This window comes from Eptesicus fuscus, chromosome 7, assembly GCF_027574615.1.
Source record: "Eptesicus fuscus isolate TK198812 chromosome 7, DD_ASM_mEF_20220401, whole genome shotgun sequence".
In the NCBI taxonomy this organism is placed as follows: domain Eukaryota; kingdom Metazoa; phylum Chordata; class Mammalia; order Chiroptera; family Vespertilionidae; genus Eptesicus; species Eptesicus fuscus.
Window position 1 is genome coordinate 6,934,174 of NC_072479.1, and position 15,984 is coordinate 6,950,157.

The window sequence follows — 15,984 nt, forward strand, 5'->3', positions numbered from 1 at the left end:
AATTGTTGCGCTTTTATAAATAACCACTGCTATATAACTAGGGGCCTGGTTCTTCTCACAGTTTCTCCCCTCAAACTTGTGATGCTGGACCAAGGAGTGGCTTTTCTTGTGTACATCCTCCCAGCCAGGTTACCCTGAGTAGCTTAAAGCCCTAAGGCTTCTGTTTTCTACTTTGTCTTCCATACAGACAAATTCCTTTCTCTCTTTGCTACTGAAAATATGTAAAACAGGGAGCTATACTAGATTACAAGCAGGCTAGTGTTGCAACAAGTTTAAAGAAGACTAAGCATAAAGTATATTTACTCTTTCTCTTTCAAGACAGGACTGAAAACATTCTGAGCCCCAAAGGAATGCTAGAGAACACCAAGTTCCAGTGAAGACATTAAGGTCAAGGGCAGGGACCTGTCTTATTCATCTTTATAGCCCCATAGTCCGGCACATAGTAGGTGTTGAATAAATAGCTGCTGAATGAATTGAAAGAATTCAAAATTGTATCCTAGATACTCCCCAAATATAAATGAACAGTAATTTTGAACCCTTTTCTGATGTGAGTGTGGAGGGAGTGGGGAGAGCTTAGGAATGGTAGAGGGAATATACTCTGTCCAGAGTAATTTAAAAACAAGGGGAGAATGATTCTAATAGAAATCCCACTGGCCTCAATATTTTGTCAGAGCACAATTTTCTCTCTCTAAAGCAATGACAATAATTGATGAAAGAAAAAAACCTGGCCTCGGAGAACCCAGAACGATTGAAAACCACTGGCTGTTGTCAGACGCATAGGAGGCCTTTCCAGTGTTTGGAAAACTGCTCCATAAAGAACCCTGTATGTCAAATTCTTTTCATTAATTAAAGGGTTGAGAAACAAAAGATTTTTCCCGAAGTAGGAAGGATTACACACACGATAAATGAGTTATGGCTGTAACAGATAAAGGAATGTTATTTGGGTGACAGTATTGCTCCTAAATGGCTTCCCACTTATAGAAAGCAGCTTCCTACAAGCCCCACAGTATATATAGTGGTGCAAAACAACCATTAAAGAAATGGTTTCTGAAAATATCACTGAGAGATGTACATCTTTGTATACCTTAAAGCTGAAGAGATTTTGGCAGTTTCCTCAAAGCAATATGGCTCAAGTTCTCCTGCCCAGGTTTTGTTTACAGAACAATCTTGGCCACAGGTCATTTGTGTGTAGATAATTAATTGCCAAGTCTTTGCATACAGGTAGATTAATTAGTGTGCACCTAATATAACATCAAAATATTTATTGGAAATTAAAAAAAAAATCCAAACAGTTAATGATCTATAATACCTGACAATGTTACCCAGAGCAAGTACAAAGCCTGTTGGTGAAACAGGGAAGACTTTGTTTTTAAACTGTTCCAAAAACACAAGGCATCACTGATACCCTGAAGGCTTCATTTTCATTTGATTCCAGATCCACGAACCCATGGAGGTTGTCTTTTTGAAATACTTTTTGCTCAAATCTTTAAGTAGGTCAGAGATGGCACTTCGGAAGCCAGAATATTCTGATATCCTGATATTCAGAACCTTGCCTATTTATATTTCAGAAAAGTACATGATTTGGACTAGAGCAAACATCAAGATTAAAAATTCAAATATTAAATACCACCCTGAGTATCATCCACACAGACAAGGGACAGATCAAATAAGGGTGCAAATGCTTCTATGTACAAAAAAGATGAATCTCAGGTTTTAGACTATTAAGTACTTTTTGTCTTTAGACAATACCCTAATAAAACAATTAGGAAGTACTCTGCAACCCCGATACACCCCTCTGGCTAAACCACAGTTCACGGAGTACTGAGCTAAAGCCTGAACAAATCAAATAAATACCAAACGCCCCACAAGGCAGGAAATGCAGCCTGAATGCCCTGTGGTGAGCTCTGCCAGATCGGAAGGGCCATCGCACTTGAAAATATAATCAAACAAAACCCGCTGTAACTCCGCTGCAGCCTCTGCATCTAAGGAGAGCTGTTTCAGTCACTGACATTTTGATTTTCACAGCAGAGAAAGCAAAAAAACTTCCTGGGCTCACAAGCATATGCATCCAGTTGAGATTTTATTTCTCCAACCTTATACAACATCCAGCCAACAGACAAACAGACAAACAAGCAAAGGTTATTTTCTGTTACTCACTATTACTCCAGGATTTTAGTAAATATTTGATGCTGATCTCAAAGAAGCCAGAGTCCTGCTGGCTGGCCATGTCCGCGGCATACAAAGAGGCTCCAGGCTGGGCTGGGAGCCGCAGGCGGAGCAGGTACCGGGCGGGGATGTTCCTGTCACAGGTTAGTGATGTCAGCAGGGGGTCAGAGCACAGAGGAAGGTTCTGCAGATTTACCACCCAGAGGGGAGGGAGTCCTCATGTAAAGGACACCAAGGAGCAGGAGAGAGATGCTCCGCGCTCCTCCTCCTCTGAGTCCAGGACTAGTTCTTATTTTTCTTATTTGCTGGGCACAGCTCTCCCTGCAGCTCCCAGAGGCGTGGCTGCTGCTTTCATTTCAGAGCTGCCATAACCAGAAGCGCCTGCTGCTGGCTGCTCACAGGCTTTGCTCTAGCCAGGTATAGTCCGAGGAGGACCGGCACCCTCGTGACTGTTTTCCCCAGGGAGGAGGGTCCTGGGCTGGCCTCCCTGACCCTGTGAACAGCCTCGTTCCCAGCTCTCCCAGGCGCGGTAGGGTGAGAGGTGGGCTGGGAGCACCGCCTCCTGTCTACAGCCTCGACCTGAGCCCCAGCTCACTGGGCCCCTGACTCAGCTGTAGGAGGAATTTCCAAGCGTCTACAGATCCTCAGTTCAGAAATGCTCCCAGTGACCAGCTCTGTGCCGACAGCAGCGGCGCCAGCGGCTGCTTTCCCTAGTGTCTGTCCCCGGTGCACAGGCAGCTAGCTGCATTGTGCTGCAGTGAGCCAGGCTGCACCCTGGACCCAGCTGCAGTGACGTTTCTTAAAAGCCCCGTCCTTCAGCCTCCTTGCAGTAGGAAAGCTGGATGACAAGACAGTTGCCGGGTATTTTCCTCCCTCTTCTTGCACCAGCGCAGTGGAATCTGCACTTTGTCGTGTCTCTCTCAGAAACGCCGTCATTTTGAGGGGTGTACCAGCACCTGTGTGGGCTGCCTAAGGGACCAGTACCCACTGCTCAGTGTGCTTGCTTATAGAATGTGAGGCTCCACAGTGGATCCGTTTCTCAAACCTTTCATTTTTAATCAGCACTGAGCCCAGTAAAGCTTAGTTTATTTGTACTGAAAGGATAAGAAGCGAAAGCATTAGGTTCCTTGCTGCACAAAGGCTTTTTACTTCATGAAATCTGATATCAGGTGTCCTGATTTTGGTTAGCTTTGTTCCTCATTATCATTTAGCTTGACCAGGGCTTTAAACAAGAGTATTTTAATTATGACAGGCTACATGTGAGTATGTGGAATTTGGCCAACCATCTCATAAACCATAGAATCCTTAATAAACCGTATTGATAATTATGTAGCATACAAATTGTTGTGCACCCCCTGTAAATCATTACACAAATAGGACTTCCTAGACTAACAGTTCATTTGAGAAATAAAAGGGAAATAGAACACTATAGTTTTTGTAAGGCTAAGACATTTTAAAATTCAACTTTTAAAACTATGTTGTGGAATGCCCTAAGACACTATCAATTTAATGAGCTTTTCAAACTACATACATGTACACAAAAGGCAAGCACCCTCCCCTCCCCCATAGGATTTCCAACTCTACTCACAGCGCTTTATTCTCATAAAATCTCTCATCAGATTGGGTTCTTTTTCATTTACATGCCTATGAGATTTGACAAGCTAATTTTGTATTATCACCTGTACAGTAAAACCTCAATATAATGGGCTAATTCCGGCAAGTTAAAGCCGGAAGTCTGTTATGTAATAAAGCAGGTTTTCTGAATGCATATATTAAAAATTTGACAAATTAGTTTACCTGTCTTTACTTATGTAGACACGTTTGTGTAATTAAAATTAAGTATGTATGAAAAGTCTTATTTCACAGAAAAGTTTTCCGTATGTATCCCTGTAATTTTAAATTTATATTGAATAGGTCTAGTAAATGGGTGCATTCACATGTTACTGTGAGTAAACAAATGCACATAGCTGGGGTGTGGCTTCGTGCACATGGGACCATGTGTGTGTGGGGGACACGTGTTAAAACTGCTGCAGAAAGTTCAGCCACGCAACAACAGAACCAATTACCCCTTGCAATGCGATGTGATCACGTGCTAATCATTCACCCAACATTGTTTATGAAAAGTGACTATTGGAATTAAAGATGTAGACTATAGCTGTAGATATGTAATATTTATTTCGGCAAAATTACTACAGAATTTTTTCCAACATCTGGCCTATTTGCTAAAATTTGTTAAAAATAACGGTGAATTAATAACAAAAAATAACCTGTTAGTTTACTTATAAGCAAATTTTGGTTACAAGCATTTTAAAATTAACAGGGTATTAATTTTTACATATGACATATGGACCACAGGTTTTGTCTGTTAAATCGGAAGTCTGTTAAAGCAAGGTCCACAAAATTGGGAGTTTACTGTAATTTGAATGTATGGATTCCAGGTGAAATCGGGCCCCAAGGTTTTACCTTGAAATAGTTATTACATCTGAAAACAGCTAATGCCCATGCCTACCACTGTAGGAGGCAGTGAGCGGCATGGTGCCTTGAACAGATGAGCACAGAGACTAACAGGAAACGTCCCTGGTTCTACCTGGCACAGCCTATACTAGCTATGAAATCCATGGCAAGCTGTTAACCTTACTAAGCTTTAATTTCCTCATCTGCAAAATGTGCATAATAGTGGTACCCACCTCACTTGGTTGTAGGGAAGATTCAATGACATTATGAATGAAGAGTGGTTAGCACAGTCTTGCATAAAGTAAACAATGAAATGTTAGCTATATTGATTTTTATTAAGAAACCTTAGGCACTCAGAATAGAACTTTAAAATTTAAGTTAAATACATGTTTGTACCATTTATGTGACTTAGAAGGTATGTTCAAAGGCAGCTAGTTGGGGATACCAAGTTGGAGACATTTATTTAAATTTATCTTTAGTATTGAAAGTATTGCAGATGCCCCATTTTTTTCACCCACTGACCCTCTCCACCCCTCTTCTGCCCCCTCCCCAGGCCTTCACTGTACTATTGTTGTGTCCTTGGGTTATGCATATAAGTTTTTTGGTTAATCTCTTCCAGTCCACCCCTCGCATCCTTCCCTCTGAAATACATCAGACATGCTTCAATGTCTCTGGATCTATTTTCTTGTCAGTTTATTTTGTTCATAGACTACACATATATGTGAGATATGTGATACTTGTTTTTCTCAGACTGGATTAATACTTAGCATAATACCCTCCAGGTCCCTGCATGCTGTCTCAAAGGGTAAGAGATCTTTCATTTTTACAGCTGCATAGTATTCCATTTGTAAATGTCCCACAGCTTTTTAACCCATTCATCTATTGATGGACAATTGGGCTGTTTCCAGAACTTAGCTATTGTAAATTGTGCTGCTATGAACACAGGGTGCATACGTTCTTTCTGATTGGTGTTTCAGGTTTCCTAGGATATATTCCTAGAAATGGGATCACTGAGTTAAATGGCAATTCCACCTTCAATTTTTTGAGAAACTCCATAATGTTTTCTTTCTTTTTTTCATTTTTTTTATTAAAGTATTATATGTGTACATCATACTGTTTTCCATAATGGCTGCACCAGTCTGCATTCCCACTAGCAGTGTACTAGGGTTCCTTTTTCTCCACATCTTTGGCAGCACTGGTTGTTGGTTGATTTACTAAGAAAACCATTGTGGCAGGTGTGAAATGGTACCTCACTGTCATTTTAATTTGCATCTCTCTGATGATTAATGACTTTGAGCATTTTTTCATATATCTCTTGGCCATTTTTATGACCTCATTGGAGAAGCCTCTATTCAGGTCTTCTGTGCATTTTTTTAATTGGATTGTCTTCCTTTTGTTGAGTTGTATGAATACTTTATATATTTTGGAAATTAATCTCTTATCATATGTATCATTGGCAAATATGTTCTCTCATACATATTTTCATTTTGTTTTTGGTTTCTTTTGCTGTGCAGAAGCTTTTTATTTTGATGTAGTCCCATATGTTTATTTTCTCCTCAGTTTCCTTTGCCCTAGGAAATGTATCTGTAAACATATTGTTATGAGAGATGTATGAGATTTTGCTGTCAATGGTTTCTTCTAGGATTTTTATGGTATCACGACTTACATTTAAGTCTTTTATCCATTTTGAGTTTATTTTTGTGTATGATGTAATTTGCTGGTCTAGTTTCATTTTTTTGCATGTATCTGTCCAATTTTCCCAACATCATTTACTGAAGAGATTGTTTTGACTCCATTGTATGCTCTTACCTTCTTTGTCAAATATTAATTGAGCATAATGGACTGGGTCAATTTCTGGGTTCTCTGTTCTATTGCACTGTGTCAGTACCAGGGTGATTTGAGTACAGTGGCTTTGTAATTTAACTTGATATCTGGTATTGTGATCCCTCCAATTTTGTTCTTCTTTCTAAGATGGCTGCAGGTATTTGGGGTCTTTTTTGATTCCATATAAATTTTTGGAGTGTTTGTTCTAGATCTGTAAAATATGCCATTGGTATTTTAATGGGGATTGTATTGAATCTATAGATTGCTTTAGATTTTTATGATGTTAATTCTACCAATCCATGAACATAGTATATTTTTCCACTTGTTTATATCTTTATTTCTTTTTTCATCATCCTGTAATTTTTTTGAGTACAGATCTTTTACCTCCTTGGTTAAGTTTATTCCTAAGAATCTTAATTTTTTTGTTGCAATGGCAAATGGATTTTTTTTTTGTTTGTTTTTTTGTTTTTAGTTTCCCTTTCTGAGAGATCATTATTGGTGTATAAAAATGCCATCAATTTCTGGGTGTTAATTTTGTATCCTGCTACAATGCCAAATTCATTTGTTAAATCTAGTAGTTTTTTGGTAGAGTCCTTAGAGTTTTCTACCTACAATATCATGTCATCTGCAAATAATGACAGTTTTACTTCCTACTTACCAATTGGATGTCTTAAATTTTTTCTTCTTCTCTTATCACTGTGCCTAGGAATTCCAGTACTATGTTGAATAAGAGTGGTGAAAGTGGACATCCCTGTCTTGTTCCTGTTCTTGGGAGAATGGTTTTAGTTTTGTCCATTGAGTATGATGTTGGTTGTAGGCTTGTTATATACTCTATTCCTACTTTGCTACGAGTTTTTATCAAAAATCGTTGTTGGATTTCGTCACATGCGTTTTCTGCATCTATTGGTATGATCATGTGATTTTTGTCTTTTAATTTGTTTATGTGATGTAACACATTCATTGATTTTTGAATGTTGTACCAGCTTTGCATCCCTGGAATAAATCTCACTTGGTCTTGGTGTATAACCTTTTAAATATATTGCTAGATCTGATTTCCTAATATTATGTTGAGGATTTTACCATCTATGTTCATCAGGGATATTGGCCTGTAAGTCTCTTTCTTTGTAGTGTCTTTATCTGGTTTTGAAACTAGGAAAATGCTGGCCTCATAAAAAGAGATTGGAAGTGTTCCTTCCTCTTGGATTTTCTGGAATAGTTTGAGGAGGAGAGGCTTTATTTCTTTTTTGAATGTTTGGTAGAACTCCCCCGTGAAGGCTTCAGGACCACATGTTTGCTGAGAGTTTTTTAAATACTGCTTAAATTTCATCAGTTGTTATTAGCCTATTCAGGTTTTCTAATTCTTCCTAACTGTTTTGGAAAATTTTATTTTTCTAGGATTTTGTCCATTTCGTTCAGGTGGTCTAGCTTATTAGCATATAGTTGTTCATTGTGTTTTCTTATATTCCTCTGCATTTTTGTGGTGTCAGTTGTTACTGCACCTCTTTTGTTTCAGATTTTATTTATTTGTGTCCTCTCTCTTTGTTTCTTGATGAGTCTGGCTAAAGATTCCTCAATCTTGTTTATCTTTTTAAAGAACCAGATCTTTGTTTCATTGATCTCTTTTAGTGTTTTTTCAGTTTCTGTGTCATTTTTTCTGCTCTGATCTTTATTATTTCCTTCCTTCTACTTACTCTGGGCTTTTATTCTTGTTCTCGTTCTAATATTTTTATTTGTAGTGGTAGATAGTTTATTAGAGCTTTTTCTTGTCTTGAGATAGGGATATAATGCTACAAATTTCCCTCTCAGGACTGCTTTTGCTGTGGGTTGTTGTGTGTTCATTTTTGTTTGTTTCCAGACCATTTTTTGTTTCTTCCTTGATTTCATTGGTAACCCATTCATTGTGTAATAACCTGCTATTAAGTCTCCATTTGTTTTATTGTTTTTGAGTGTTTTTACTGGAGTTAATTTCTAATTTCATGCCATTGTGATCTGAAAAGTTTCTTGATATGATTTAAATCTTCTTGAACTTGTAGAGACTCATTTTGTATCCTAACATGTGGAATATCTTTGAGAATGTCCCAAGTGCATGTGAAAAGAATGGATATTCTGCAGCTATGGGGTGGAATGTTCTGTAAATGTCAATTAAATCCATCTGTTCTAATGTGTCATTTAAGGTCTCTGTTTCCTTGTGGATTTTTTATCTGGAAGATTTATCCAGTGATGTTAGTGTGATGTTAAGGTCCTCTACTATGACTGTATTGCTATAGATCTCACCCTTAAGGTTCTCTCAGGATGTTTTTAAAAAATATATATATATATTTAGGTGCTCCTATATTGGGTGCATATATGTTTATCAGGGTTATATCCTCTTATTGTATTGATCCCTTTAATATTATGTAGTGGCCATCTTTGTCTGTTTTTATGGCCTTTGCTTTGAAGTCTATTTTGTGAGATATAAGTATTACTATCCCTGCTTTTATTTTTTCATTTCCACTTGCATGGAAATTGTTTTCCCATCCCTTCATTTACAGTCTGTGTGAATCTTTTGTTCTGCGGTGGGTCTCTTGTAGACAGCATATATATGAGTCATTTTATTTTTATCCATTCAGTTATGCTATGAATTTTAATTAGAGCATTTAATCCATTTACATTTAAGTTTATAATTGATAGGTACTTTTTTACTGCCATATATATATATATATATATATATATATATATACACACACACACACACACACACATATATATATATATATTCCTCTCTCTTAATTTCTTCTCCTTAAAGCCCTCCCTTTAACATTTCCTGCAATGCTGGTTTGGTGGTAATGCACTCCTTTAGCCTTTTTTGTCTTATTTATGCTTTCTATTTCTTGGTTTATGCTTTTATAGTTCCCACTAATTTTCTTGAAATTCTCATTAAGTTCCTTGAGCATCCTTATAACCATTACTTTGAACTCTATATCTGAAAAAATTGTTTGCCTCCATTTCATTTAGCTCTCTTTCTGGAGTTTCCTCCTTTTCTTTCATTTGGGGGTTGTTTCTCTTTCTCCCCATTTTTGCTGTCCCTTAGTATTTATTTCTATGTATTAGAGCAAATTGCTACACCTCCCAGTCTTCATGGAGTGGCCTTATGTAGTAAGGGTTTTGTGGTACTTAAAGGTGCAGTCTCTTAGATCCCCGGAGCTGGGTGCTCCAGGAATGCCCCTTGTGTAAGCTACTTGGGCTGTCCCATAATTGGGTCCTGAATTATGTTTTCCCATTCATGGGAGGAACCGCCTCTCAGATTGCCTGAGGCTCACCCCCATGCAAGCTGTTGTGAAGGTTCTGGCAGAACAAAACAAAAGAAAACAAAACAAGAAAAGAAAAAAAAAAAACATACACAGACCCCTACAACAACAATAAAAGCAGCCACAAAAGAAGAGAGAATTAGAAAGAATAAAAGAGAACAATAGAACAGAAAGGAAAATACAAGGAGAAAGAAAAAGGAATATGAAAGGGCAGAGATGTAAGAAAGGACATATGAATAAAGAATAGGGGAAGGAAAATGGTACAAAAGAGGAAGAAAATAATTTTGCAAAGGAAAACAAGAAAGCAGGTAGACAAAAAATAAAAGGAAAATGAAAAGAAAGCAGGAGAAAGAAGGGAAGGGAAAAAGTAGGGAAAATTAGATCTATGATAGAGAAAGGAGAGATTAAAATAATAAATCTTTAAAGAAGAAAGATAAGGAAGATAAGTTAAAAACAAAAAAAAGTAAAGTGGCCTTCATCTCAGTAGAATTTGGTGCCTTCTGGGAACTCCCTTTGGGTCCTGCTCTTCTGATGACTGTGGCTGACTGTTTTGTCTGCCAATTCTGGACTTCCAGGCAGGTGTTTAGGTGCTAACAACTCTCAGAAACTGTCCTCCTTCGGCTCTCAGCAACCTGCTTGAAGCTTCAAGCGACCCACAGTTTGTGTCCGTTTCCACAGGGCTTGGCTGTGCACAGGAGGGGTCAAGCTGCTCTCTAAGGACGATTTGTCAGCAAACTTCCCAAAGTTCCCTGGGCTCCACCTCTATATGCTTTTGCCTGCCAGCTATCAATCATAATCACTCAAAAGTCTGTTTCTGAAAGAGCTTTAGGTGGAGTCTGGAGTCTAGACCTCTGGGTCTCACTGTTCAGATTTCAAGGAAAGTGATGGGTGTGTTTCCCTGTCTCAGAGCTACTCCTCTGAGAGTGACCCAAAATATGCCCCTGCCCTCAACTGGAGATCCTCTTAAGCAGTCCCGTGGGATCAGTTGGAAACCTGGAATTTCTAGCAGCTCTCCTGTGACGGGGAAGCACCAGTCAGGTTTCTGGGTTACTGGGATCGTCAGCCCCTCCCCCAAGCCAGTGACTGATGCTCCCTGAGACTGTTCAACCCCCTAGGCTTGGTCTCTGCTGCTGTCTCCTCTGCAAAGGTCAAGATGCAGGGTGTGGCAGGCAGGTTCCTGAGGGTACAGTGGGCTGTATCACAGGGGGCAGGGTTTTCTCCGTTTCCTGGGCTGTGGCTTCTGGAAGGGGCCAGCACCCCTTAAGAAAAATGGCCGTTTCAGTTTGGTGGAATGCCACTGAAAGCACCTCTTTCCCACGTCTTCCCCCAATGCCTCCTTCCCCAGCCTCTCCTCAGGCACCTTAAGTCCTCACCACCTTCCTCCACTGAAGCCTCAGGTGAGAAGCTGCAAATGAAAATTCTGTGCTCTGGGTTTAAAAAAGAAACAACTATGGCTTTAACTCCCAACCGACTCCAGACTCCCCAGTGGCCAGAAGCCCTGCTGGTTTTGGCTCTGGTGCTCAAGGCTATGGAGACCAGCCCGAGTTCCAGGCCTCGATCCTCTCAGGGAAATAATCCGCCCGTAGGTGAGGGGTCCTCTTTACTCTCGGCTTGCTGCCTGTGGAAGCTTGGTCAGGCCTTCCGTCTCCAGGTGTTTTCTGTCCTTCCTTGATATATGTTTCTTCCTCAGCCGGACCTCAGTTGGTAATTCCTGGTGAATGCTCCCCAATTCAGTTGTATTTCCAGTCTGGCCCAGGAAGAACGGCCACCATCTTCTCCCTCCTCTCCAAGTTGGAGACATTTAAAAACAACACAGTGAACAAACATGCTATGATATATTGTTTCTCAGGCATCCAGAGATTCTCTCTGTTGACTTTATAAAAGAGATCTTAACCGGCCTTTCAAAGTTTTCAATCCTATTATCAACAGCAATTTGTTGAGAATGCCCCTCTTACGTATATTTCAAGAGAAAACTATCATAAAAATTTAAATGCTATTTAGAAAATAATGTTTTAGTGGCATCTGGTTTTACCTGTGAAGAGTGAATGAGCAATTAAGCACCCAGTTTCCCATTAAACCTGAAGTTTTGTCCAGTGTGTGCTTTTGATCCTCATTAGAGTGCCTTTAAAGAGAGCATGTACTGTAACCAAACAGCAAAGTCCTTCATTTTGTTGAAGGGTCTACAAATCAAACAGAATGACACCTGCTATGGGTTGAAATAAAACCTTTATCCTCTGTCTCCTGTCTCTACGAGTGGGGAGGGGCATTATAAAAAATGTGGTGAGAACAGAAAATGACAACTGGACAGAGGTACTTAAAATACAACGATAAAATCTGAATTTGTCTCTGGCTTGCTGTGTCTTCAGTTGTCATTTTACATGGCCCAAAATTATTTCGGCTTTTATATCTTAAAAATCTTAGGAGGACATATAAAGGATATTAAAGCAAGGAGCTGGGCATCAATGTTGGGGACTGACAGAAAGGTAGCAGGAAAAGTGGGAGGTCTCAGGAAACAGTATCATAGTGGAAAAAAGTCCAAAAGTGACCTGAGACAAGTGATAACAATGAATGACAACATCTACATTTATTGAATATTAATATCATGCTAAAAATACATATTTTATCACATTTAACCTTTACCCAAATCTATGAAGTACTTTCTCTTAAATATGTTTTTATTGATTTGAGAGAGAGAGAAAAGGAGAGGGAGAGAGAGATAGAAGCATCAATAAGAGAGAAACATCAATATTGATTGGCTGCTTCCTATATGCCCCCTGCTGGGGATCAAGCCCACAACCCAGTATGTGCCCTGACCAGGAATAGAACTGGTGACCTCTTGGTGCATGGGTCAATCACTGAGCCACACTCACCTGGCTATAAAGTACTCTTAATAGAGGCATAAAATAAGATCAATAGAGCTGGTAAAATTTAGGTATAGCAAATTTGAGAACGTGAGTCATCATCTTTTTATTAAAATCACAAGCAAGAGGAAAATCATCATTACTAACTTCCCCAGAGAAAGTTCAGGAAGAAACTAAGAACTCTTTTATCACTAATTGGAATATTTCAGGCCCCATTGGCGTTCCAGGACTACAGTTGACTCTTGAACAATATAGGGTTGGGGGTAGGTGATAAGCTCTTCCCTTCCTTCCCCCCAACTCTATAGACAAAAATGCACATCTAACTTTTGACATCTCAAAAACTTAACTAGTAATAGCCTCATATTTTGTATGTTATGTGTGTTATTACTGTATTCTTATAATAAAGTAAGCTAGAGAGAAGAAAATATTATGAATATCATAAGTTTCATCTGCAAGTTTTTTTCAAATGGCCACAAATCTCTAAACATTTTTCAAATATACTAATTTTAAAAATCTGCTTAAAATTGGATCTTCACAGTTCAAACCTGTGTTGTTCCAGGGTCAGCTGTACTCACTGCCTACCCGCCAGGGCGAAGAATGGTTCCCTGGGGCTCTAGTCCCGACCCAAAGGAACCAGAGAAGAATGCTATTCTTTTTCACATTCATTTGATTCCTGGTATAGATCTGTACAAGGATACCTAACCTGGGTTAGGGAGTGAAGGTGGAAATCCAGTCTGAACTCTACTGTCCAGGCAAAGGGGTCGACATGGTCTGTTTCCATCCTGGTAGGTGGAACATATGCCCAACAGTCGATCCACAGAAAGAGAGCCCTCTCTGTGATCAAGAAACATGGTGCACCGTTGCAGCAGGAACTAAGAAAACTGGGTATTTCAGAAAGGCAGTGGCCAAACTGGTCCCCTAGTCTCAGGCTTCTCAGTGGCAGTGGATGAGTGGCACAGGGTACATGGGTTACATGTAGCTCACAGTCTCTGCCATTTTCCTGAATCCTGCCTTGATGCAGATTGCAACCTGCTGTCTATTTCTCCCTCCATAAGAGCTGCGTCTTACTCAGTTGTCTCCCTCACAGCTCCTGGAACACATTAAGTCCTTGTGCAAAAGACTGAGTGAGTGAGTCAGCGAATGAACAGGCTTATTGTACAAGCCTAGTGCTGCCTGTTGCCTGTGAAAAAACGTGCAACTGAAGTCCAGTTGTTTGTGTTTTAATTCATATTTAATTTTCCCTTTCCTAGCATTTGTGATAGTTTTTCTTAGACTAAAATGTGTAGTGTTCAAAAAATATGTGAAAACAAAGCTCAGCACATAATCTGGATGCTTGTCAGCATCAAGGGCCATCATCTAATAATTTTAGAGTATCTGATCAAGTTGATTTGGTTAGTGTTAGAATATGCCCTTTTCCTTGGGGATGGTTCCACATGGGCACAGCCATGTAATAATTGTAATTAATATGCACATATAATAACAATAATTATAATAATACATATTGTAATTAATATTCACATATAATAACATGCACATTCAGGCACAGACTGTAATAGGGAGAAAAAATATTTTACTAACAAACTGTGGAAACAAAGGAAAAATCACTTAATAGAAAAAATTGCTTTATCAATTTCTGATTAGCAGTTTCAAAGTCCAAAAATTCATCAAATACACTATATTTCTACTATCATAGTACACTATGCCAAGTCAGATTAAGCCTGGGTTGAGTTAGAAAGACAGCAGCTGAGATCAATGGTGACAATTAAGGAGACAAGGTTTTGTTTTTCTTTATGGGGTAGAATAAGAGGCCTTTTAGAAATAACCTAAAGAGCCACTTGTTAAGAAATCACAAACTTCACTTTTGATCTCTTTTAGGTACTTGATTTGGGCTGATTATCTATTTGAGAAATAGAGAATAAACAGAAAGTGATATCACACAATGTTCATGTCATAAACATAAAATGCAATCATCATTCCCTTAAAAATTCAACCCACATCACAAACCATCACAAAAATAAATTCTGTGAGTTTTGAAAACATTTAATTCATGACTATCCAGTACAAATAATTTTTCAAGTGAATTAAGGCATTAAAAATTTTTTAATGTAACTGAACTTCATTAAAGCACAGCTTGTTGTTGCACAGATCCAGATGCAAATAAGGAAAATTGTGTCTCCTATAATTGTTTTCAGCAAAAGATAGCAGCGGGACTTCCCCACTTGTATCCCCTGCAAAGAAGTTTTGTATGGAACTGAGGCCAAAACAAAAGAAGTGGATATTAGTCTAGAGCAGTGATTTTTAACCTTTTACATCTCATGGCACACCTAAACTAATTACTAAAATTCTGTGTCACACTAAAAAATATATTAAATTTTTTGCCTATCTGAAAAAAAGGTGTAATTTTGATTCATTCATACCAGATGGCTATTGTTGTGTTGTCTATTGTCATTTTTTAAAAAAATTTGACAATCTAAGGGAAAGGAAGCCATATGTTATACCCCCAGGGCCAATACCATACTCATTGGGCAAACCCTAAAAGTATTTCCCTTAAGATCAGGAATAAGACTGGGATGTCTGCTTTTATCCCTCTTATTAAAAATAGTACTGGAACATCCTAGCCACAGCAATCAGACAACAATAAAATATAAAAGGCATTCAAATCGGAAAGAAAGAAGTAGACCTGTCATCATTTGCATAGACATGATACTGTTTATAGATAACCATAAAGATTCCACCAAAAAACTAATAGAACTGATAAATGAATTCAGTAAAGTAGCAGGATACAAAATAAACATCCAGAAGTCAGTTGCATTTTTTACATCAATAATGAACTACCAGAAAGAGAAACTAAGAAAATAATTCTATTTACAATGCTTCAATAAAACCCAAACACCTAGGAATAAATTTAACCAAGGATATAAAAGACCTGTACTCTGAAAAGTGTAAGACACTGAAGAAAAGAATTGAAGAAGATGCAAATAAGTGGAAGTATATACCATGTTCATGGATAGAAAGAATGAACATCATTAACATGTCCATATTATCCAAAGCAATTTATAGATTCAGTGAAAATCTTATCAAGATACCAATGGTGTATTTCACAGAAATAGGACAAATATTTCAAGAAATAATATGGAACCACAAAAGACCCTGGATAGCCATAGCAATCTTAAGAAAGAAGAACAAAGTTGGAGGAAATATGCTACCTGATATCAAATTATACTACAAGGTCATAGTAATCAAAATAGCATGGTACTATAATAAAAACAGACATATACATCAATGAAACAGAATAGAGAGCCCTGAAATCAACCCATGCCTTTATGGTCAATTAATATTTGATAAAGGAGGCAAAAACATACAATGGGGTAAAGACAGTCTATGCATAAATG

General features: G+C 38.4%; 1 protein-coding gene across 2 annotated transcripts in view; it reads right to left on the minus strand.

The window, feature by feature from the left end:
- FRY (FRY microtubule binding protein) overlaps nucleotides 1-2,431 on the minus strand; it is a 407,062-nt gene extending 404,631 nt beyond the window's left edge. For both annotated transcript variants that reach the window (XM_054718725.1, XM_054718726.1), the window contains exon 1: nucleotides 2,158-2,431. In XM_054718725.1, the coding sequence (XP_054574700.1) occupies nucleotides 2,158-2,227 (70 nt within the window). In that variant the 5' untranslated portion in view covers nucleotides 2,228-2,431. The remainder of the gene's footprint in view (nucleotides 1-2,157) is intronic.
- Between the last annotated feature and the right edge of the window lie 13,553 nt (nucleotides 2,432-15,984).